At 43.5% G+C, this 24,025-nt stretch overlaps 1 protein-coding gene across 5 annotated transcripts in view; it reads left to right on the top strand.

The window, feature by feature from the left end:
* Positions 1 to 6,935: 6,935 nt before the first annotated feature.
* gtf2h2 (general transcription factor IIH, polypeptide 2) overlaps positions 6,936 to 24,025 on the top strand; it is a 56,183-nt gene continuing 39,093 nt past the window's right edge. For 2 of the 5 annotated variants that reach the window (XM_068029572.1, XM_068029576.1), the window contains exons 1-6: positions 6,936 to 6,984; positions 8,669 to 8,754; positions 9,188 to 9,265; positions 15,532 to 15,568; positions 17,253 to 17,339; positions 19,167 to 19,217. In XM_068029572.1, coding sequence (XP_067885673.1) covers positions 8,699 to 8,754; positions 9,188 to 9,265; positions 15,532 to 15,568; positions 17,253 to 17,339; positions 19,167 to 19,217 — 309 coding nt within the window. In that variant the 5' untranslated portion in view covers positions 6,936 to 6,984; positions 8,669 to 8,698. Of the gene's footprint in view, positions 7,058 to 8,668; positions 8,755 to 9,187; positions 9,266 to 15,531; positions 15,569 to 17,252; positions 17,340 to 19,166; positions 19,218 to 24,025 lie in introns of all 5 variants that reach the window. The other 3 variants (XM_068029574.1, XM_068029573.1, XM_068029575.1) reach the window with 3 other exon arrangements.

Here is a 24,025-nt window from a genome sequence, read left to right as displayed (position 1 = left end):
TCAAACTCTTCCATTTTATTTTTCTTCTGCTCTTTTCTGTCTCTATTTGCATGTGTGTATCACATATGCATGCTAGTGTGGATGCGTCACTTATCCGTAGGCGTTAACCGAATTAGAGTTTAAGTTTAATAAATTTCAACTTTTCTTCTTTAAACCTAAGAAAGCCTGTTTTTGCCGGTTTCTTTGCCTTATAATTGGAAAGCAGTGAACAAGGATTCACTACGGGGGAGCTAAAAACAGTGTGTTTAAAATTAAAACCCTGTTACAATAAGACCAGGTGAAGGCTGAAAGGGAATCCTATAGCCCTCATTCTCACCTGGTCATAACAGTCTTTGCCTCATATTTCTTACCAAACTCGACTAAACCTTGCTCCAGTCCTGAGAACATCACAGCCTTATTCCTATATTCCTTAATTCCCTTAGTGTCCAAAGGTCTATAGTCTCAGTGTTGAATATACTTGATGACTGAGTGTCCACAGCCCTCTGAGGTAGAGAATTAATGTTCCGACCTCAGTGAGATCAGTAATGTGAAAATACAAGATATGAACTCCCAGACCAATTTCAAGAATTACACGACAAGATTTCAGATGTTACGGCTTTTATTATAACAACTAAACTAAAGGAATTCCCCAATTAACTGAACAGTACTTTGTAAGTAGCTGATACCCCAAATTACGAAGAAAGGTATTTTCTTTACTTAATAAAATGCTTGAAAACCTCACACCACACTTATACGTTACAGTTCTTTTTGATGGTGAAATCCTTTACGGTTAAAAGTCTCAAACTTCTCCCAGTTGCAATGGATTGGATCTCCCAGACCTTTTCAAAAATCAATATCTTCTCCACTACTTCTCCATGCACTTCTAACCTGGACTTCCATGAATAAAGTGTTTCTTGGTGATCCTCCTAGTCTTCCACTTCTCCACAAGCTTTGACTTTCAAAACCGGTTCTAGTGTTTGCAGCTTTTTACTGTAACAGGCTTCAGAGGGCAGGTGTCTCCTCTCTCTCTCTTGAGGCCTTAACTGCTGGTTTCTTCTCTTACAGCCTGCAGTGAGGCTGCAACTGCTGAGTTCCCTTCTTTCAGCCTGCCTTGAGGCCACAAGCATTGGTTTCTTCTCTTACAGCCTCTTTTCCTTCAGAAAGTCTGTAAATTTATCTGGACACAAAAGCCAATAGCTTATTATTCTGTTCCTAAATGCAGAGTCCAGAAGTCTAGTTTCACAAAGCACTTGGGCGTTTCCATTGTTCCCAGGCGCTACCAGCTGCCTGGTATATTTACATCTTAGAATTACTGACTCCTTGTTTTACGATCCGAACGTCTGGGAGGGTGAAATCCATTGTTCTTCAGGTGTTATCCCTCCAGTCTCTGTTTTCAGAAGAAAATCTTTGATCTGTGTACTCTGTTGTCCTGGTAACCTTTCACAGAATGGATGTGTGGTCACCTGACCTTCTGGACTCCATCTTGAACTTTTAAAAATCACAATTTTTGAAACATAATCATGTTACAAGGCCCAGCATTCATAACAATTACAAGGATACACAACTCTGACTAAAGAAACTTTTCCTCATCTCTGTTTGAAATGGCAGACCCCTTATCCTCCAGTTCTAAACTCTCCAGCCAAGAGAAACAGCCTCTTTGCATCTACCTTGTCAAGCCCTCTAAGAATTTTATATATTTCAATGAGATCAGCTCTCATTCTTCTAAACTCCAGAGAGTACAGGCCCATTCTGTTCAATCTGTCTTCATAGGACAACTCTCTCACCAGGAATCAATCTAGTGAACTTTCTTTGCACCCCCTCTAAGGTAGGTATATCCTTACTTAGGTAGGGAGATAATACTCCAAGTGTGGTCTCACCAAAACCCGATATAATTGCAGCAAGAATTCCTGACTCTTCTACTCCACATCAACATCCCCCACCCCCAACCCCCTGCAATAAAGGCTAACATACCATTTGCCTTTCTAATTTCTTGCTGTACCTGCATGTTAACATTCTGTAAATTGTGTACAAGGACACCCAAATCCCTCTGAATACCAACATCTACTAGTCTCGCACCTTTTAAAAAATATTTTGTTTTTCTATTCTTCCTACAAAAGTGGATAATTTCACATTTCCCCACATTATACTCTATCCGCTACCTTGCTGCCCAATCACTTAACCTATATCCCGATATCTATATCCCTCTGCAGCCTCTTTGTGTCCTCCTCACAGCTTTCTTTCCCAATTAATTTTGTATTGTCAGTAAACTTGGATAATGTACACTTAGTCCCCTGATCTAAGTCATTGATTAGATTGTAAATAGCTGAGGCCCCAAATACTGATCCTTGCAGCAACCCACTAGTTACAAAAATTATCAGTTAATTCTTACTCTCTGTTTTCTGCCTGTTAACCAATCCACAATCCAATCTAATATTACCCCCAATCCCCTGAGTCCTATCTTGACTAATAACCACCTATGTGGCATCTTATTGAATATGTTTTGAAAATCCAAAGGTTCCACTGGTTCCCCCTTATCTACCCTCCTGATTACACCCTCAAAAGATTAGAATAGATTCATCAAATATAATTTCCCTTTCATGAAACATGTCGACTCTACTATTATTTGTTATGTTACCATGTCCCTAATAATAGCTTCTGGCATTTTCCTGACTACTGATGTTATGCTAATTAGCATATAGTTCCCTGTTTTCTCTCTCTCTCCTTACTTGGATACAGATGCTATATTTGTTGCCTACCAATCTATGGGGACCGTTCTAGAATCTAGGGAATAGCAGAAGATCAAAACTAATGCATCCACTATCTCTGCAGCCACTTCTTTGAAAACCCAAGGATGGAGGCCATCAGGTCCAGGGGACTTGTTGGTTTTTAGTCCCATTAATATGTCCAGTACTTTACTAATATTGGCTGAAGCATTTGCATCCATTTCAGACAGAAGTGCTGAGTGGATCACCATCTCGACCGCCTTTTGAGGTCTCCAGCATCTTCTGTCAATCCGATTCACTCCACGTGATATCAAGAAATGGTTAAAGGCAGCAAAGGCTATGGGCCCTGACAACATTCTGGCAATAGTACTGAAGACTTGTGCTCCAGAACTAGCCACGTCCCTAGCCAAGCTGTTCCAGTACAGCTGCAACACTGGCATCTACCCAGCAATGTGGAAAAATGCCAAGATGTGTCCTGTGCACAAAAAGCAGGACAAATCCAACCAGGCCAATTTCCACCCTATCAGTCAACTCCCGAAAGTGATGGAGGGGTTGTCAACTGTGCTATCAAGAGGCACTTGCTCAGCAATAACCTGTTTACTGACGCTCAGTTTGGGTTCCGCCAGGACCACTCAGTTCCTGACCTCATTACAGCCTTTGTCCAAACATGGACAAAAGAGCTGAATTCCAGAGAGTGACTGCCCTTGACATCAAGGCAGATTTTGATCAAGTATGGCATCAAGGAGCCCTAGCAAAACTAGAGTCAATGGGAATCAGAGGGAAAACACTCTGCTAGTTTCAGTCATACCTAGCACAAAGGAAGATGGTTATGGTTGTCCAAGGTCTATCATCTCAGTCCCAGGACATCACTGCAAGAGTTTCTCAGGGTTCTGTCCTAGAAACAACCATCTTCAGCTGCTTCATCAATGACCTTCCCTCCACCATAAGGTCAGAAGTGGGGATGTTCACTGATGATTGCACAATGTTCAGCACCATTTGCAACTCCTCAGATACTGAAGGAGACTGTGTCCATATGCAGCAAGATCTGGACAACGTCTAGGCTTGGGCTGATAAGTGGCAAGTAACATTTGCAGCACACAAGTGCCAGGCAATGACCATCTCAAACAAGAATCTAACCATCTCCCCTTGACATTCAATGGCATTAGCATCGCTGAATCCCTCGCTATCAACATCCTGGGGGTTACCATTGACCAGAAACTGAACTGGACCAGCCACATAAATGCCATGGCTACAAGAGCAGGTCAGAGGCTGGCAATTCTTGACTCCCCAGTGCCTGCTCACCATCTACAAGGCACAAGTCAGGAGTGTGATGGAATACTCTCCACTTGCCTGGATGGTTGCAGCTCCAACAACTCTCAAGAAGATCGACACCATCCAGGACAAAGCAGCCCACGTCATTGGCACCCCATCCACAAACATTCACTCCCTCCATCACCGATGCACAGTGGCAGCTGTGTGTACCATCTACAAGATGCACTGCAGGAACGCACCAAGTCTCCTTCGACAGCACTTCCAAACCCATGACCTCTGCCACCTAGAAGGACAAGTGCAGCAGATGCATGGGAACACCACCACCTGCAAGTTCTCCTACAAGCCACACACCATCCTGACTTCAAACTATATCATCGTTCCTTCACTGTCGCTGGGTCAAAATCCTGGAACTTTCTTCCTAACAGCACTGTTGGTGTACCTACACCCCAAGGACTGCAGCGGTTCAAAAAGGCTGCTCACCATCACCTTCTCAAGGGCAATTAGGGATGGACAATAAATGCTGGCCTAGCCAGCGACGCCCACATCCGCTGAAAAAATATTTTAAAAAAATTAACAACGACCTGCAATTATATAGTACCTTTAAGGTAGTAAAACAGTCCAAGGCGCTTCACAGGGGTGTTATCAAACAACATCGAGGGCCGAAGGGCCTGTACCGCACTGTAATGTTCTAAAAAAAACATTTGACAATGAGCCACATCGGGGATATTAGGGCAGATGACCAAATGTTTGGTCAAGGAGGTAGGTTTTAAGGACCATCTTAAAGAAGGAAAGAGATGTAAGAAGCAGAGAGGTTTATGGATGGAATTTCAAAGCTTAGTGCCTCTGCAACTGAAGGCAGTTTTCCATGGTGAATGATTAAAATCAGGGATGCACAGAATTGCAGGAGCACAGATGTCTCAGTGCGTTGTAGGGCTGGTGGAGTCTACAGAGTTAGGGAGCAACAAGGCTTAATTTACTACTATTAATTACATTAAGTTCCTCACTTTCATTTGACCCTTGGTTCTTCACTCTTTCCAGTATGTTTTTGTGCCTTCTACTGTAAAGACAGACATCCCGCAGAGACTTACCAGGGGTCCACAAATGCCTGCTGATCAACGTTGGCCTTACGAGTGAGTAACATGGGCGGCCAGAGGCGGGCTTGGTGTGAGCCCGGAGGTGGGATCGGAGAACAGCACTTTCATATTATGAGTATTATTTTGTATTATAATAGGGAAATAGGCCTTAGGAGCAGGAGGAATCCATTCGGCCCTTCGAGCCTGCTCCGCCTTTCCATAAGATCATGGCTGATCTGGTTGTGGTCTCAAATCCACTTTCCCGTCTGCTCCACTTTCCTATCTGCCCCCCATAACCCTTGACTCCCTTGTCAATCAAAAATCTATCTACTCAGCCTTGAATAAATTTAATGACCCAGCCTCCACTGCTTTCTGGGGAAGAGAATTCCACAGACTAACAATCCTTTGAGAAAGAAAATTCTCCTCATCTCCATCTTAAAAGGGAGACTTCTTATTCTTAAACTGTGTTTTCTAGTTCTGGTCTCCCACACGGGATGAAACATCTGCCCGGTATCCAATCTATCAAGTCCCCTCAGGATCTTATATGTTTCAATAAGATCACCTCTCATTTGATTAAACTCCAATGGGTATAATTTAGACAGGGGTGGGGAGGGGTCCATGATTAGTAATATATTTGATAAGGGTTCCTTCAATCAAAAAGTTTGAGAATCACTGTTCTAGAAAACAGTCTCAAATGCATTCCTTGAACTTGTCCTCCAAACTACTTATGCCAATTTGGTTTGCCCAGTCTACATGAAGATTAAAGTCCCTCAAGATTATTTTGTTATCCTTGTTGCAACCCCCTCCAATGCAGTAACAAAAGCTTAAATATATTTAAACTTTTCAGTAGATACTTTTGGCTTCAATGTCTAGGGCACGTGAGGAGAAATATCAGGCAGAGTTCACATTCCCAATTACTGTGAGTTGGAAGTCTGAGCAAACATCGGATGATGACAGGATTAGATAGGATCACTCTCGGCTGTGATGGTCCCCATGATTAAATAACTTAATCACATTCACTGAGTATAAGAGTACAGCAGTTGCACTTTTTCTCCTTGTGAGATATGTAGCAAAGGTATTTCAATGGAATGGAGGATATGAAGGGAAGTACTGATTCATATTCTTGTGGAATTGTGAAACAAAGGTGAAAGATACTATCAGAGTAAGAATGTGAATGAGGTGAACCAGGAACCAATGTTTAACTGACACCAAGGTTAGGTTTTAAGAAAGACTTTACATGGAGGGGTAGATTGTGTAGGTGAGGGGTACCAATTTTGAGGTCCTGGAAAAGAATAATTCTGAATACAGAAACTGTAATGAACCTTGATTTCAACACAAGGTTTTACAATGTAGGAAAACACATAAGGCAGCAAATTTGCTATTTAAACAATGGAACATGAAGATAGTGGTTAAGGAAACATTAAATTCATATAAATTATTCACTGGATACGAGGATATATCGAATTTTAAATAGAATTTGTTAGACCCAATGAAATTGTATCAGTTGTATATAAATCATACAGATCCACTGTATATATTTAACAGCACAGAACATGTCATTCGGGCCAACTGTTCTGGGCCAGTATTCACAAGTGCCTCCTCCCACTCGACTTCATCTAACTCCATTAAAATATCCTTCTACTCCTTTCTCCCTCATGTAATTATATTGATTAAATGAAAGTACAACTTTTCAGACCCATATACATCATATTGTTGGTAAATAATAGTTCTTTAAAAGATATAATTCCTTGTAGGGATTATTCGAATACCAACAATTATATCCATCCGTTTCTATCTCTCACTCTGGCCGTTGCTCTCACGCGCACGTTTAAATGTTTCCCCCTGCCTACAGCCACCGCCAGGCGGAACTGTTGGCTTGTTCCTGTGTGTGAGTGTGGATGTGTTTGTGTGGGGGACACTGACCTGTGGCGTTTGGTGTGAGTTTAAAATCCATTCGCGGGCGAGGAACCAAACGGTTAAAGAAAATCAGCGTGAGCGGAGGAGAGAGATGTGTGTGTAGGGACTGTAGGATTCGGGTTCTGTGGGGACTGGGACTGTGAGGGTTGGGACTGTGGGGATAGGGATCTGTTGGTAGGGACAGGGACTGCGGTTTGGGATCTGTGGGGACTGGGGAGGTAGGGACAGAAGCTGTGGGGTTCGGGGACTGGGACAGGGACTGTGGGGGTAGGGATCTGTGGGTAGGGACAGAGACTGTGGGGATAGGGATCTGTGGGGAGGGACAGGGACTGGGGATAGGGATCTGTGGGGACTGAGGGTAGGGACAGTGGCTGTGGGATTTGGGTTCTGTGGGGACAGGGGCTGTGGGGTTTGCGTTCTGTAGGGACTGGGCATGTGAAGGTGGGGTTAGGGTTCTGTGGGGATAGGGGCTCTGAGGGTAGACACTGGCTGTGGGGTTAGGGATCTGTTTAGTTTAGTTTAGAGATACAGCACTGAAACAGGCCCTTCGGCCCACCGAGTCTGTGCCGACCATCAACCACCCATTTATACTAATCCTACATTAATTCCATATTCCTACCACATCCTCACCTGTCCCTATATTTCCCTACCACTGACCTACACTAGGGGCAATTTATAATGGCCAATTAACCTATCAACCAGCAAGTCTTTGGCATTTGGGAGGAAACCCACGCAGACACAGGGAGAACTTGCAAACTCCACACAGGCAGTACCCAGAATTGAACCCGGGTCGCTGGAGCTGTGAGGCTGCGGTGCTAACCACTGTGCCACTGTGCTGCCCAATCTGCCGATCTGTGGGGACTGGGTCTATGATGGTAGGGACAGAGGCTGTGGGGTTCAGGTTCTGTGAGGACTGGGACTGTGAGGGTAGGGACAGGGGCTGTGGGGTTCGGGATCTGTGGGGTCAGAGATCTGTAGGGCTAGGAGCAGGGGCTGTGGAGTTCGAGGCAGGGGTTGTGGGGGTTAAAGATCAGTGGTGCTGAGGAGCTGTGGGGTTAGGGGCAGGGGTTGTGAGGTAAGCAGAGTTTATGGATCTTGTGTATTGTGTCAGGTTAGTGGATAAATTCTGAGGCATTAAGGTTGGACATGTCAACTCTCATTTATTTGAAGTGAAAGCTATATGACCAGTTTGCTGTATAACCATATGTGCTTTTAATTCTCCTTACCAAATTTCTGCACCAGTTTTGCCTCCTTGTCTTCTACATTGAAGCCATCAACTCCTTGTTGGGATACAGTTCCACAAAGCCTGTTCAGTCTCTGTTACTTGTCTAAGTCGTTATTACTCATGTCTAGATTTGGATAGCGAGTGTTGGCAGGTGGACTACTTGGGGTTGGAGTTAACAGCCAATCTGAGGTGCTGAGGACATTTATAGTCATCTAAAGTCAAGTAAATCAGCACAAACCTTGGACTTTCTGAGTCTATTTCCCCGATGCTCATAGCTCTAGAGAAGCGTGAGACTAGGCCAGAGACTGAGGAGTTGAGATTTGGGCTTGTGTTCATTTCTACATTTTGTGAGTGATATGGGAAATAGAAGTACACTTCGATAGTCTGGTGGAATAGAGGGAGCATGATGATTATTCTTTTTGGACAGTATAGAGAAAATGCAATGTTAAGCAATCATTTTATAATTTTTTATTTTAAAGGTAACAGTTATCAATCAAGACCTCCCAACAATGTATGATGAACCAGAAAAAACCAAACGGTGGGAAGGAGGCTATGAACGGACTTGGTATGTGTTCTAGGTTTATTAAAATTGAGTATTTCTGCGCTATTTTAGCAGGCAGATGGGGGTTCCATTTAATGTCTCATCTGAAAAATGGCACATTTGACAATGCACTACTGCCTCAATATTGAATTGAAGTGTCAAGCTATATTCTGTACTTGAGTCTATATTGAGGCTTAATCACACAATTTTCTGACTTGGAAGCAATAGTGCTGCTACCAACTGAGCTACCATTTTGACATGAATAAACATTCAACTTCTGACATTTACAGTACTTGCTTTATTTAAGACCTCATTTTAAATGATTATAACCAGCTCCGATGATCCAAAATACAACATTTGAATGCCCTCTAAAACCAAGTAAAACTTTGTCTTTGCTTAGAATGTCTTGCTTCAATATTAGAAATTTCTCCCAACCGCCTATTGCTTTTATTTGCAGGGAAGTCCTTAAAGAAGATGAGTCCGGTTCTCTTAAAGCTACTGTTGATGATCTTCTCTTCAAAGAAAAAAGAAAAAGGTAACATAGGGCTGAATTTTACCAAGCCCACGATGTCTGGCTCCGTGGCGTGGAGGTAGGTGGGGGGTGGTGGCAGAGGGCTGGAAGATGTTTGTGGCAAAGGCCCGCCACAGAGGCTGACGCCGGGAGGCCCCAGCCTGATCCTCCCGGTGGTGGCAATGAGATGAATAAATTTAAATGAATTACCCGCAATCTTCCGAGTCCGCATGATCCTCAGTGCGGCGGCTGGGAAGGAGGGAACTTTAAATCTGTGCAGTCTGGGGTGGGGGGGAAGCTCAGTTTTAAAAGGGAAGTGTTTGGGAGGGGGGGGAAGGGCAAATACCTAATGTAATTTTTAATTGGGGGTTGGAATTTTATTTTGTAAATGTTTGAGGGGCGGGGTATGGTTCACTTTAAAAATTCAAATTTGCCAGCAGGGCTGGCTGCCCTTTAAAAAGTGCACCAGCGCCTGTTGCGCCCAGGCAGCTGATACCATTGCCAGTGACAGCCCGCCCCCTCCATGTGATTGGAGGGGAGGGGAGGGGGCGGGCCACCCCAGCCATTTAAATGAGCCGCTGTGCGGGAAATCGCGGCAGCTCTTCGGCATGCGGGCGGCCTTTGTTTGAGCCTGCCGCTAAGAGCGGCAGCGGGCTCTTAAAATCCAACCTATAGAGTTTAAGTTAATATAATTTTATTTATTGTAGCACAATAGCATGAAAAAGCATTTTGTGTACTGTGGAATTGAGGGTGCTGCATCTTGACTCCAACAAGATTTTAAGTTAACACTACAGTTACTGTAACAAGTGAATATAGTAACAAATCAATGATGAATAGCCAAATAGACCAGTGAATGTATTTTATTTCTAACAACAACTAGTAGATTGGGGAATTAGATGTTAAATTTAGTACAAAAAAGTGAGGTAAATAGAGAGAAGATGTAGGCACTAAAGGGTAAAACTTTTAAAAGAACTAGAGAAATAGAGACACTTGGGATTCCGATAATAGATTTTAAAATGTGGCAAAGAATTTTGATAGAGCTTTGGGGGGGAAATGCCTCATCATTTTATTAATTGGAGTAAAGAGTACAAAAACAAGCAGGCAATGCTTAACCTGTATTAAAATCATTGGTTAGGCTACAGTTAGAATATTGTGTAAGTTTTGGAAACCTTACTTTAGGAAATAAGTCAAGGTGCATGTAAAATAGTTCCATTAAGATGATGTGATAGGTTTGATGTGATTTTTTTTTTCACATTTTCTCACTGGTTCTCTACATCTCTTGTGATAGGGTATCAGTCTTGGGTGCCGAAAGGACTTTGGTACCTTGCTTGAGTGGTATCATGTGCATTCACTGCATTGCAATCCTCAAGCTTGGGCATTAAAGCCAATTGTAGTGCCAGACTCCCGGTTGGCTGAGACCTCTTAATTCAGCATAGACCAGTTATCAAACCTGGGAGCTTCCTGGTCTGTGAGGAACCATGGAAATTTACAGCACAGAAGTAGACCCTTCAGTTTATCATCTTGCTGGAATAATTCAAAACAGATCACGTCTGTTTTTTCTTTCTCCCTATAACCCTGTATTTTTACCTGCTTCAAATTTCCACATATCCCTCAAAAGATGTAATGACCTCTGCTTTGCCATAGAGAGTTGAAGCAGTCATGCTCCAATGACCTGCTGTATAAAAAAAATCATCTAATCTCTCTCCTTAATCTGTTGGTGATGAGATGATTTAGTTATGAGAAGAAAATGAGCCTCTTTTCATTGGAACAAATGAGGTTAATAGGAGATATGTTAGAATTGTTCAAAATTATGAAAGGCTTTGATAGTGATTGCAGAAATAACAATTTTCTTTAGTTGGTGAGTCCAAAACTAGAGGATATAAAATTATGATTATCACCAAAACAACAAAGGGAGCAGTTTGGAGAACTTTTATGCAGAGGGTTGTAAGGACATGGAATGCCCTACCAGAAACATTGACGGAAGCAGAATTTGTAATAGCTTTTAAAAAGGAAGTGAATAAATATTAGAAAAATAAAAATTTAAAAGGATATGGAGAAAGGGCATATGAGCTAGCAGCAGGAGTAGGCTATTCAGCCCCTCGAGCCTGCTCTGCCATTCTATAAGATCATGGCTGATCTGTTTGTGGACACAACTCCACTTTCCTGCTTATCCCCGATATCCTTTAACCCCCTTGTTTGTCAAAATCTGTCCACCTCTGCCTTAAAAACATTCAATGACCCTGCCTCCACCACACTCTGGGGAAGAGAGTTCCAAAGACTCACGACCCTCTGACAGAAAGAAAATTCTCCTCCTCTCTGTCTTAAATGGGAGACCCCTTATTTTTAAACTGCCCCCAAGTTTTAGTCTCTCCCATCAGAGAAACATCCTTTCAACATCCACCCTCTAATATCTGCTCAGAATCTTACATGTTTCAGTCAGATTACCTCTCATCAACAAAGAACAGTACAGCACAGGAACAGGCCATTCGGCCCTCCAAGCCTGCGCCGATCTTGATGCCTGCCTAAACTAACACCTTCTGCACTTCCGGGGCCCATATCCCTCTATTCCCTTCCTATTCATATATTTGTCAAGATGTCTCTTAAACGTCGCTATTGTATCTGCTTCCACCACCTCCCCTGGCAGCAAGTTCCAGGCACTCACCACCCTCCGTGTAAAAAAACTTGCCTCGCACATCCCCTCTAAACTTTGCCCCTCGCACCTTAAACCTATGTCCCCTAGTAACTGACTCTTCCACCCTGGGAAAAAGCTTCTGACTATCCACTCTGTCCATGCCGCTCATAACTTTGTAAACCTCTATCATGTCGCCCTCCCCACCTCCGTCGTTCCAGTGAAAACAATCCGAGTTTTTCCAACCTCTCCTCATAGCTAATGTGGCCTAACTAAAGTTCTGTACAGCTGCAACATGACTTGCCAATTTTTATACTCTATGCCCTGACCGATGAAAGCAAGCATACCGAAAGCCTTCTTGACTACCTTATCCACCTGCGTTGCCACTTTCAGTGACCTGTGGACCTGTACGCCCAGATCTCTCTGCCTGTCAATACTCCTAAGGGTTCTGCCATTTACTGGATACCTCCCACCTGTATTAGACCTTCCAAAATGCATTACCTCACATTTGTCCGGATTAAACTCCATCTGCCATTTCTCTGCCCAAGTCTCCAACCGATCTATATCCTGCTGTATCCTCTGACAATCCTCATCGTTATCCGCAAACTTACTAATCAGACCAGCTACATTTTCCTCCAAATCATTTATATATACTACAAACAGCAAAGGTCCCAGCACTGATCCTTGCGGAACACCACTAGTCACATCCCATTCAGAAAAACACCCATCCACTGTTGCCCTCTGTCTTCTGTGACCGAGCCAGTTCTGTATCCATCTTGCCAGCTCACCTCTGATCCCGTGTGACATCACCTTTTGCACCAGTCTGCCATGCGGGACCTTGTCAAAGGCTTTACTAAAGTCCATATAGACAACATCCACCGCCCTTCCCTCATCAATCATCTTCCTCACTTCCTCAAAAAACTCAATCAAATTAGTAAGACACGACCTCCCCTTCACAAAACCATGCTGTCTCTCGCTAATAAGTTCGTTTGTTTCCAAATGGGAGTAAATCCTGTCCCGAAGAATCCTCTCTAATAGTTTCCCTACCACTGACGTAAGGCTCACCGGCCTATAATTTCCTGGATTATCCTTGCCACCCTTCTTAAACAAAGGAACAACATTGGCTATTCTCCAGTCCTCTAAAACCTCACCTGTAGCCAATGAGGATGCAAAGATTTCTGTCAAGGCCCCAGCAATTTCTTCCCTTGCCTCCCTCAGTATTCTGGGGTAGATCCCATCAGGCCCTGGGGACTTATCTACCTTAATGCTTTGCAAGCCACCCAACACCTCCTCCTTTTTGATAATGAGATGACTGAGACTATCTGCACTCCCTTCCCTAGGCTCATCATCCACCAAGTCCTTCTCCTTAGTGAATACTGATGCAAAGTACTCATTTAGCACCTCACCCATTTCCTCTGGCTCCACGCATAGATTCCCATCTCTGTCCTTGAGTGGGCCAACCCTTTCCCTGGTTACCCTCTTGCTCTTTATATATGTATAAAAAGCCTTGGGATTTTCCTTAATCCTGTTTGCCAATGACTTTTCAGGACCCCTTTTAGCCCTCCTAACTCCTTGCTTAAGTTCCTTCCTACTGTCTTTATATTCCTCAAGTGCTTCACCTGTTCCTAGCCTTCCAGCCCTTACAAATGCTTCCTTTTTCTTTTTGACTAGGCTCACAATATCCCGTGTTATCCAAGCTTCCCGAAACTTGCCTAACTTGTCTTTCTTCCTCACAGGAACATGCTGGCCCTGGATTCTAATCAGCTGACATTTGAAAGACTCCCACATGTCAGATGTTGATTTACCCTCAAACAGCTGCCCCCAATCTAAATTCTTCAGTTCCTGCCTAATATTGTTATAATTAGCCTTCCCCCAATTTATCACCTTCACCCGAGGACTACTCTTATCCTTATCCACAAGTACCTTAAAACTTATGGAATTATGGTCACTGCTCCCGAAATGCTCCCCCACTGAAACTTCAACCACCTGGCCGGGCTCATTCCCCAATACCAGGTCCAGAATGGCCCCATCCCTAGTTGGACTATCTACATACTGTTTCAAGAAGCCCTCCTGGATGCTCCTCACAAATTCTGCCCCATCCAAGCCCCTAGCACTAAGTGAGTCCCAGTCAATATTGGGGAAGTTAAAATCACCCACCACTACAACCCTGTTACCTTTACATCTTTCCAAAATCTGTCTACATATCTGCTCCTCTACCTCCCGCTGGCTGTTGGGAGGCCTGTAGTAAACCCCCAACATCGTGACTGCACCCTTCCTATTCCTGAGCCCCACCCATATTGACTCGCTGCATGACCTCTCTGAGGTGCTCTCCCGCAGTACAGCTGTGATATTCTCCTTAACCAGTAATGCAACTCCCCCACCCCTTTTACATCCCCCTCTATCCCGCCTGAAGCTTCTAATGCCTGGAGCATTTAGCTGCCAATCCTGCCCTTCCCTCAACCATGTCTCTGTAATAGCAACAACATCATATTTCCAAGTACTAATCCAAGCTCTAAGTTCATCTGCCTTACCTGTTCTATTTCTCGCATTGAAACAAATGCACTGCAGACCACAAGAACTGCTGTGCTCAGCAACATCTCCCTGCCTGCTCTTCCTCTTAGTCCTACTGGCCTTATTTACTATGTCCTCCTCATTTACTTCACTAGCTGTCCTACTGCTCTGGTTCCCACCCCCCCTGCCACACTAGTTTAAACCCTCCCGAGTGACGCTAGCAAACCTTGCAGCCAGGATGTTAGTGCCCTTCCAGTTTAGATGCAACCAGTCCTTCTTGTACAGATCCCATCTGTCCCTGAAGAGAGCCCAATGGTCCAGATATCTGAAACCCTCCCTTCTACACCAGCTGCTCATCCTTCTAAACTCCAGTGAATACAGATCCAACCTGTCCAACCTTTCCTCATAAGATAACCCTTTTATCCCAAAAATCAGTCGAGTGAACCTTCTCTGAACTGCTTCCAATGCAGTTATATCTATTAAGTAAGGAGATCAAAACTGTACACAATACTCTAGATGTGGTCTCACCAGTGCCCTGTACAACTGAAGCAAAACATCTCTACTTTTACATTCCATTCCCCTTGCCATAAACAACAACATTACATTTGCCGCCTTAATCACTTGCTGTACCTGCATACTAAATTTTTGTGTTTGGTGTACTAGGACACCCAGATCCCTCTGCATCGAGTTCTGCAGTCTCTCTCCATTTAAATAATACGTTGCTTTTCTATTTTTCCAATCAAAGTGGACAAGTTCACACTTTCCCACATTATACTCCATCTGCCAAATCTTTGCCCACTCACTTAACCTATCTATATCCTTTTGCAGACTCCTCTTCACAACTTACTCTCCTACCTGCCTTTGTGTCATCAGCAAATTTAATAACCATACATATATACATGTGGATAGCTCTTTTGGACAGTTGTGGAGGCACAACGGATGCATTCTGTGCTGTGAAATTTGAATCTCCCAAAATCTTCCTCTTCGCTGATACTCCAACCAGAGTCTTTTTTTTTCTGTACATGCTACCCATGAAGCAATTGATCATTTTAAAATGGGTCTGTTTATTCAGTGTGCCACTGGAAGATCCTGACTTTAATTTTGTGTAGTTTCCCTTTAAGTAATTCTGCTGCTGCTTTCTTCCTTGTAGAGTCTTTGAACAGCATGGACAAGTTAGACTTGGAATGGTAAGTATTTTATGTGTGCTGTCTAACTTGTTGCACTCGCCAAAAAACGATTAAGTAGACGGTCATCAATTTTTTTCTGAAAAACTGGATTTTATTAAACTAGATGCAGTTTGCCTATTGTACAAGTACAAATGCTGAGTAAATCATCTCCTGACTCCCCAATGTCTGTCTACCACCTACAAGGCACAATTCAGGAGTTTGATGGAATACTCTCCATTTGCTTGGATGAGTGCAATGCCAACAACACTCAAGCAGCTCTACACCATCCAGGACAAAGCAGCCCACTTGATTGGCATCCCATCCACCACCTTAAATATTCACTCCCTCCGCCACCAGCACAGTGGCAGCATTGTGTACCATATACAAGATGCACTGCAGCAACTTGCCAAACCTCCGTCGCCAGCACCTTCCAAACCCACAACCTCTATCACCTAGAAGAACAAGGGCAGCAGATGCATGGGAACACCTACAATTTCCCCTCCAAGCCACACATAATCCTGACTTGGAACTACATTGCCGTTCCTCAACTGTCACTGGGTCAAATACCTGGAACGCCCTTCCTAACAGCACTGTGGGTGTACCTACACCACATGAACTCCGGCGGTTCAAGAAGGCAGCTCATCACCACCTTCTCAAGGGCAATTAGGGATATGCAACAAATGCTGGCTTTGTCAGTGACCCTCGCATCCCATGAAAGAATAAAAAAATTGTCCAAATCCGTCCCTGCCTCAGCTCATCTGCTTGCTGAAAGCTTTGTTTCATGCCTTTGTTACCTCTAAACTTGACTCTTGTAGTGCACTTTGGGCCAGCCTCCCATGTTCTACCCTTCAGGTAGAGATCATCCAAAACTCTGCTGCTCGTGTCCTAACTTGCACCAAGTCCTGTTCATCCATCATCCCTGTACTCACTGACCTACATTGGCTCCTGATTAAATGAGGCCTTGATTTTAAAATTCTTGTCCCTGTTTTCAAGTCCCTTCATGGCCTCTTTTCCCCCTCTCTCTCCTCCTCCCTATCTCTGTAATCTTATGCAGCTCTACAGCTAGGAGAACAGTTTAAAAATAGGGGTCTCCTATTTAACATGGAGATGCGGAGGAATTTCTTCTCTGAGGGTCGTTAATCTTCGGAATTCTCCCCAGAGAGCAGTGGAGGCTGAGTCGTTGAATATATTCAAGGCTGAGTTACACAGATTTTTGATCTACAAGTGAGTTATGGGGGGCCAGCAGGAAAGTGGAGTTAAGGCCACAATCAGATCAGCCATGGTTTGTTTGAATGGAGAAGCAGGCGTGAGGGGCCGAATGATCTACTCCTGCTCCTATTGCTCATGATCATATGAACCCTCCAAGATATCTGCACTCTCACAATTCTGCCCTCTTGAGCATCCCAAATTTTAATCACTCCACCATTGGTGGCCATGCCTTCAGCTGTTAAGACCTTGGAATTCCCCACCTAAACCTCTGTGCTTCTTTCTCCACCTTTTAAGATGCTCCTTAAAACCTACCTCTTTGGTCACCAGTCCTAATATCTCCTATGTGGCTTGGTGTCAAATTTTGTTTGACAAGGCTCCTGTGAAGCACCTTGGGACATTTTACGACACTAAAGACACTAAATAAATACAAATTGGTGTTATTGTTGTAAGATATTCTGCAAGATGATTTCCTTTATATTGATCTTCCAATGTATAGATGCGGCATTTGTATGTGATATTAGACATGTCAAGATCAATGGAAGATCAAGATTTGAAACCAAACCGACTTACCTCAACATTAAAGGTAAAGTAAAAGAGTTACATTTGCTGGACTTCTGATTTTTAAAATTTGTATTTCATATTCGTCGCTTATTTTAATAGCACACTGGAGGATCCCTCAATATTGTAACTTTTTCATCTTTCAATATTGTAATTTTTAATTTAAGTATGAAAGGTTCTCTGATTTGTAATTGAAAATACATATTATAAAGATTACTACTTTTGAGCCTTACATTTGCCTGACTTCCTGCACTAACCCCCACCGCCACCTCCCCACCTCTTTTTGTATTACTTATCCTGATGAATTAATTGGAATATTGACAAGGTTTACACCAGAGCAATGGGAAAGATTTAGTTAGGTTAAGAAAATGGGAAAGAGATAAAGTTAATGGCTTTGATTTTCTGCTTCAGCTCTTGCCACCCCACAGATGTCGGTCTATAATAATAAATAGGAAGAAAATTATAGGCTGGCCAGTGCAGAAACAGAATTTGTCTAGTAGTTGGAAACAAATTACTTGGGTTACTCAAACCTTAACTGAATGTTTGCCAGACATCATGGATCTTTTTCTGGGTGGGGGAGGAATGGAATCTTAATTAAAAGCATTGCAATTTCTGCTTTTCAAAAACTTTCCTAATTTTCTCACTCATGTTGGGATATAATTCCATGGCTGTTGATAACCAATGTTTGAGGTCAGACCATGAGAGTAAACAGGATTGTTGGGGTGTAAAGAGGGCATTGCAGCTGAGCTCAATCATCCGTTTCTGCTGACATCCACTCTGCATTTTCCAACACAGGTAATTGTTTACTGATGAGGAATACAAATTCTAGATAATTAACTCTCCCTTTCTCCCACTAAGCCCATTATGCTGGATCAGTTGTGGCACCTTCACCACTCCCTTACCTGAGATTAACTAACTCAGCATGCACTTGGGCCAAACTTGAGATCACCTGCTCTGTGTGGTTGAATACCACATCACAGGATGCACCTACTTACTAGGGGAGCTGCAGTTTATTTTCATGAAACTGTTTGTTCATTTGGGAAAGAGAGGGGGTGAAATATAGACATTACACCCTTCTAGGGCTAGGAGGTCTGAATTGGGGGCTGAATTCAGGGTGTGTCACTGTTTCCTAGTCCCTTCCCTGTATTTCTGCAGGTACTCCTGCTCAGATATAATTCTACAGAAGAAGAATGCCTTGCGCAAATGACTATTTGTCATGGTGATTGTTATCAAGCTCTTTCACAATAAAAGAGCATCACAGCTGAGCCTGGTCCTGGCTTCCTAATAATCTTGACAAATGCACTAGATAGCACAGACCAGAAAAGGAACTAGAGATTTCTAGTCTGTATTGTTCTGCTACATGATATTAGGGGGGCTTGGCCTGGTTAAAATGTTCTGTTTGGAGTAGAAAAAGCCCATTTAAATCTGGAGCCAGATGTCCTTTCCTATATTTGTCAACATAACCAGTTTTCATGCCACTATTAGAAGCTTGCAGCAAGGCTGTGCAACATTGCTATTGATAAACATGAGGGTTTTTTTTGGCATGTGCTTTGTGCATACAATTTGCTTTATATTATTTTTGCCAAGCAAACTTCTAAATCAGAAATAAAAACAGAAAATGCTGGAAATACTTAACCGGTCAGGCAGCATCTGTGGAGAGGCAAACAGAGTTAGCATTTCAGCTTGTGACCTTTCATCAGAACTGGCCAAACATTAACTCTTTCTCTCTTCTCAGGTGCTGCCTGACCTGCTGAGTATTTCCAGCGTTTTCTCTTATTTCAGATTTCCAGCATCCACAGTATTTTGCTTTTGAACTTCTAAATCATTTTTTTTCCCTTTTATCTTTTTGCAGTTGCTGGAATACTTTGTAGAAGAATATTTTGATCAAAATCCTATTAGTCAGGTATGAATGCAAGCATTTGTGGATCAGGATGAGTCTACTCTTTCCTGTGTTGTTCTCTACTTTCTCTCCTATCTCCCCTCATTCTCTGAGTTCATCTTGTTCATGTGACCCATTTCCTGCTACCTTGACCCCATTTGCACTAAAATGCTGGCCACCCAACTTTCCTTTCAGGTCCCCATGCTAGCTGATGTTGTAAATAGTTCCTTCCCCTCATACGCTGTCCACCTCACTTTCAAAACTGTTGGCATTACATTCCTCCTCAAAGAATCCACACCTGGGCTTATTTGTCTTCACAGACTACTGCCCTACTCCTATGTGCCTTTCCTTTCCAAAGTCCTTGAATGTGTTGTTGCCTCCCAAACTTGTGCTCATCTTTCCTGCAACATAGGAACAAGAGTAGGCTATTCAGCCTCTTGAGTCCATTCTATTTGATCATGTCTTATCTGTACCTCAACTCCATTTACCTGCCTTTGCTTCATATCCCTCAATACCCTTATGTTACAAAAATCTATCACTTGTTCTTGAAAATATCAATTGACCCAGCATTCATAGCCTTTTGGGGAAGAGAGTTCAAGATTTTCAATATCCTTTGTGTGAATAAGCACTTCCTAATTTCACTCCTAAAATGCCTAGCTTTGAGTTTAAGTTTGGGCCCCCTTCTTCTGCATTCCTCTGGCAGAGGAAACAGCTGTATCTAACCTATTGAATTCCTCTATCACTTTAAAGACTTTAATTAGATCACTTCTCAAATTTCTGAACTTAAGGGAATACAACCCAAGCTCTGCAACCTGACGACCTAATTTAAATCTTTTAGCCCTGGTATAATTCTGGGGAATCTGTGCATCAGACTAATGCTTTGCATGTTTAGCATGCATCAAGCATGCTAGTTCATGTGACAAGTTGTGTACCCTCACCACTGGTTTTTATCCTCCTTCCTGGTCACTGTCTCAGGTTGAACCAGTCTATTTGCAATCTTGGTGTCCAATCCAAAAATTCTTAAGTTCTCATGGTCAGCCTCCCTTCTTTCATCCTCCATAAACTTCAGCTCATCCAAAACTCTGCTGCCTTTATGCTAGTCCGCATAAAGTTATGCTCACCCATCACTGACTGATTTATGTTGGCTCTCAGACCCTGAACACCTTAAAATTAAAATTTTCATCTTCATGTTTAAATCCATTCATGGACTCACGCATATCTATTTTTGTAAAATCCTCCAGTCCGACAATCCTCTGAGCATCCTGCATTTCTCCAAGCCTGGCCTCATGTGTTTTTCCCACTCCCTTCACCCTACCATTGCCGGCTTTTTCTTCAGCTACCTAGGCCCTACATTCTGGAATTCCCTCCCTGAACCTCTTTCTCTCCATCTCCCTCAGGTCCTTTTGCAACCCTCCTTAAAACCCACCTATTTAACCAAGATTTTAGTTTTCCCTCTTAATATTTCCTCCTTTGGCTTGGTGCCTGTTTTTATTTAATTATGCTTCTGTGAAGCACCTTAGGCTTGTTTTCTACATTAAAGACGCTATATAAATGTAAGTTGTGTTCCAATTATTTGACCTAGGTTGGTCCTGACTGTAAATTTCAGATAAGAGCATAAGAACATAACATAAGAATGTAAGAAATAGGAGCAGGAGTAGGCCATTCAGCCCCTCGAGCCTGTCTGCCATTCAGTGAGATCATGGCTGATCATCTGCTTCAACACCATTTTCCTGCACTATCCCTGTAACCCTTGATGTTTTTAATATGTGGAAATCTATCGATCTCAGTCTTGAACATACTCAACGACTGAGCCTCCACAGCCCTCTAAGGCAGAGAATTCCAAAGATTCACTGCCATCTGTGTGAAGAAATTCCTCTTCATTTCAGTCCTAAATGGCCTGCCCCTTATTCTGAGACTGTCCCTAGGTTCTGGACTCCCCAGCCAAGGGAAGCATCAAAGAACAGTACAGCACAGGAACAGGCCATTCGGCCCTCCAAGCCTGCGCCGATCTTGATGCCTGCTGAAACTAACACCTTCTGCACTTCCAGGGCCCATATCCCTCTATTCCATTCCTATTCATATATTTGTCAAGATGTCTCTTAAACGTCGCTATCGTATCTGCTTCCACCACCTCCCCCAGCAGCAAGTTCCAGGCACTCACCACCCTCTGTGTAAAAAAAACTTGCCTCGCACATCCCCTCTAAACTTTGCCCCTCGCACCTTAAACCTATGTCCCCTAGTAACTTTCTCTTCCACCTGAGGAAAAAGCTTCTGACTATCCACTCTGTCCATGCCGCTCATAACTTTGTAAACCTCTATCATGTCGCCCCTCCGCCTCCGTCGTTCCAGTGAAAACAATCCGAGTTTTTCCAACCTCTCCTCATAGCTAATGCCCTCCAGACCAGGCAACATCCTGGTAAACCTCCTCTGTACCCTCTCCAAAGCCTCCACGTCTCTCTGGTAGTGTGGTGACCAGAATTGCACGCAATATTCTAAGTGTGGTCTAACTAAAGTTCTGTACAGCTGCAACATGACTTGCCAATTTTTATACTCTATGCCCTGACCGATGAAGGCAAGCATGCCGTATGCCTTCTTGACCACCTTATCAACCTGCGTTGCCACTTTTAGTGACCTGTGGACCTGTACGCCCAGATCTCTCTGCCTGTCAATACTCCTAAGGGTTCTGCCATTTACTGGATACCTCCCACCTGCATTAGCCCTTCCAAAATGCATTACCTCACATTTGTCCGGATTAAACTCCATCTGCCATTTCTCCGCCCAAGTCTCCAACCGATCTATATCCTGCTGTATCCTCTGACAATCCTCATCATTATCCGCAACTCCACCAACCTTTGTGTCGTCCGCAAACTTACTAATCAGACCAGCTACATTTTCCTCCAAAACATTTATATATACTACAAACAACAAAGGTCCCAGCACTGATCCCTGCGCAACGCCACTAGTCACATCCCTCCATTCAGAAAAACACCCATCCACTGTTACCCTCTGTCTTCTGTGACCGAGCCAGTTCTGTATCCATCTTGCCAGCTCACCTCTGATCCCGTGTGACTTCACCTTTTGCACCAGTCTGCCATGAGGGACCTTGTCAAAGGCTTTACTAAAGTCCAAATAGACAACATCCACCGCCCTTCCCTCATCAATCATCTTCCTCACTTCCTCAAAAAACTCAATCAAATTAGTAAGACACGTCCTCTCCTTCACAAAACCATGCTGTCTCTCGCTAATAAGTTCGTTTGTTTCCAAATGGGAGTAAATCCTGTCCCGAAGAATCCTCTCTAATAGTTTCCCTACCACTGACGTAAGGCTCACCGGCCTATAATTTCCTGGATTATCCTTGCCACCCTTCTTAAACAAAGGAACAACATTGGCTATTCTCCAGTCCTCTGGGATCTCACCTGTAGCCAATGAGGATGCAAAGATTTCTGTCAAGGCCCCAGCAATTTCTTCCCTTGCCTCCCTCAGTATTCTAGGGTAGATCCCATCAGGCCCTGGGGACTTATCTACCTTAATGCTTTGCAAGCCACCCAACACCTCCTCCTTTTTGATAATGAGATGACTGAGACTATCTGCACTCCCTTCCCTAGGCTCATCATCCACCAAGTCCTTCTCCTTGGTGAATACTGATGCAAAGTACTCATTTAGCACCTCGCCCATTTTTTTTAGAATTAGAATTAGAATTAGAATATTACAGCGCAGTACAGGCCCTTCGGCCCTCGATGTTGCGCCGATCATCTGACCTACACTATTCCATTTACATCCATATGTCTATCCACTGACCACTTAAATGCCCTTAAAGTTGGCGAGTCTACTACTGTTGCAGGCAGGGCGTTCCACGCCCCTACTACTCTCTGCGTAAAGAAACTACCTCTGACATCTGTCCTATATCTTTCACCCCTCAACTTAAAGCTATGTCCCCTCGTGTTTGCCATCCTCATCCGAGGAAAAAGACTCTCACTATCCACCCTATCTAACCCTCTGATTATCTTGTATGTCTCTATTAAGTCACCTCTCCTCCTCCTTCTCTCTAACGAAAACAACCCCAAGTCCCTCAGCCTTTCCTCGTAAGACCTTCCTTCCATACCAGGCAACATCCTAGTAAATCTCCTCTGCACCCTTTCCAAAGCTTCGACATCCTTCCTATAATGCGGTGACCAGAACTGCACGCAATACTCCAGGTGCGGCCTCACCAGAGTTTTGTACAGCTGCATCATGACCCCGTGGCTCTGAAACTCGATCCCCCTACTAATAAAGGCTAACACACCATATGCCTTCTTAACAGCCCTATTAACCTGGGTAGCAACTTTCATGGATTTATGTACCTGGATACCAAGATCTCTCTGCTCATCTACACTACCAAGAATCTTCCCATTAGCCCAGTACTCTGCATTGCTGTTACTCCTTCCAAAGTGAATCACCTCACACTTCTCCGCATTAAACTCCATTTGCCATCTCTCAGCCCAGCTCTGCAGCCTATCTATGTCCCTCTGTACCCTACAACACCCTTCGACACTATCCACAACTCCACCGACCTTCGTGTCATCCGCAAATTTACTAACCCACCCTTCTACACCCTCATCCAGGTCGTTTATAAAAATGACAAACAGCAGTGGCCCCAAAACAGAACCTTGCGGTACACCACTAGTAACTAAACTCCAGGATGAACATTTGCCATCAACCACCACCCTCTGTCTTCTTTCAGCTAGCCAATTTCTGATCCAAAGCTCTAAATCACCTTCAACCCCATACTTGCGTATTTTCTGCAATAGCCTACCGTGGGGAACCTTATCAAACGCCTTACTGAAATCCATATA

This window comes from Heterodontus francisci, chromosome 4 (assembly GCF_036365525.1).
Source record: "Heterodontus francisci isolate sHetFra1 chromosome 4, sHetFra1.hap1, whole genome shotgun sequence".
Lineage (NCBI taxonomy): Eukaryota > Metazoa > Chordata > Chondrichthyes > Heterodontiformes > Heterodontidae > Heterodontus > Heterodontus francisci.
Note: the sequence above shows the minus strand (reverse complement) of the source record. Positions and strands in the feature narration are given on the sequence as shown.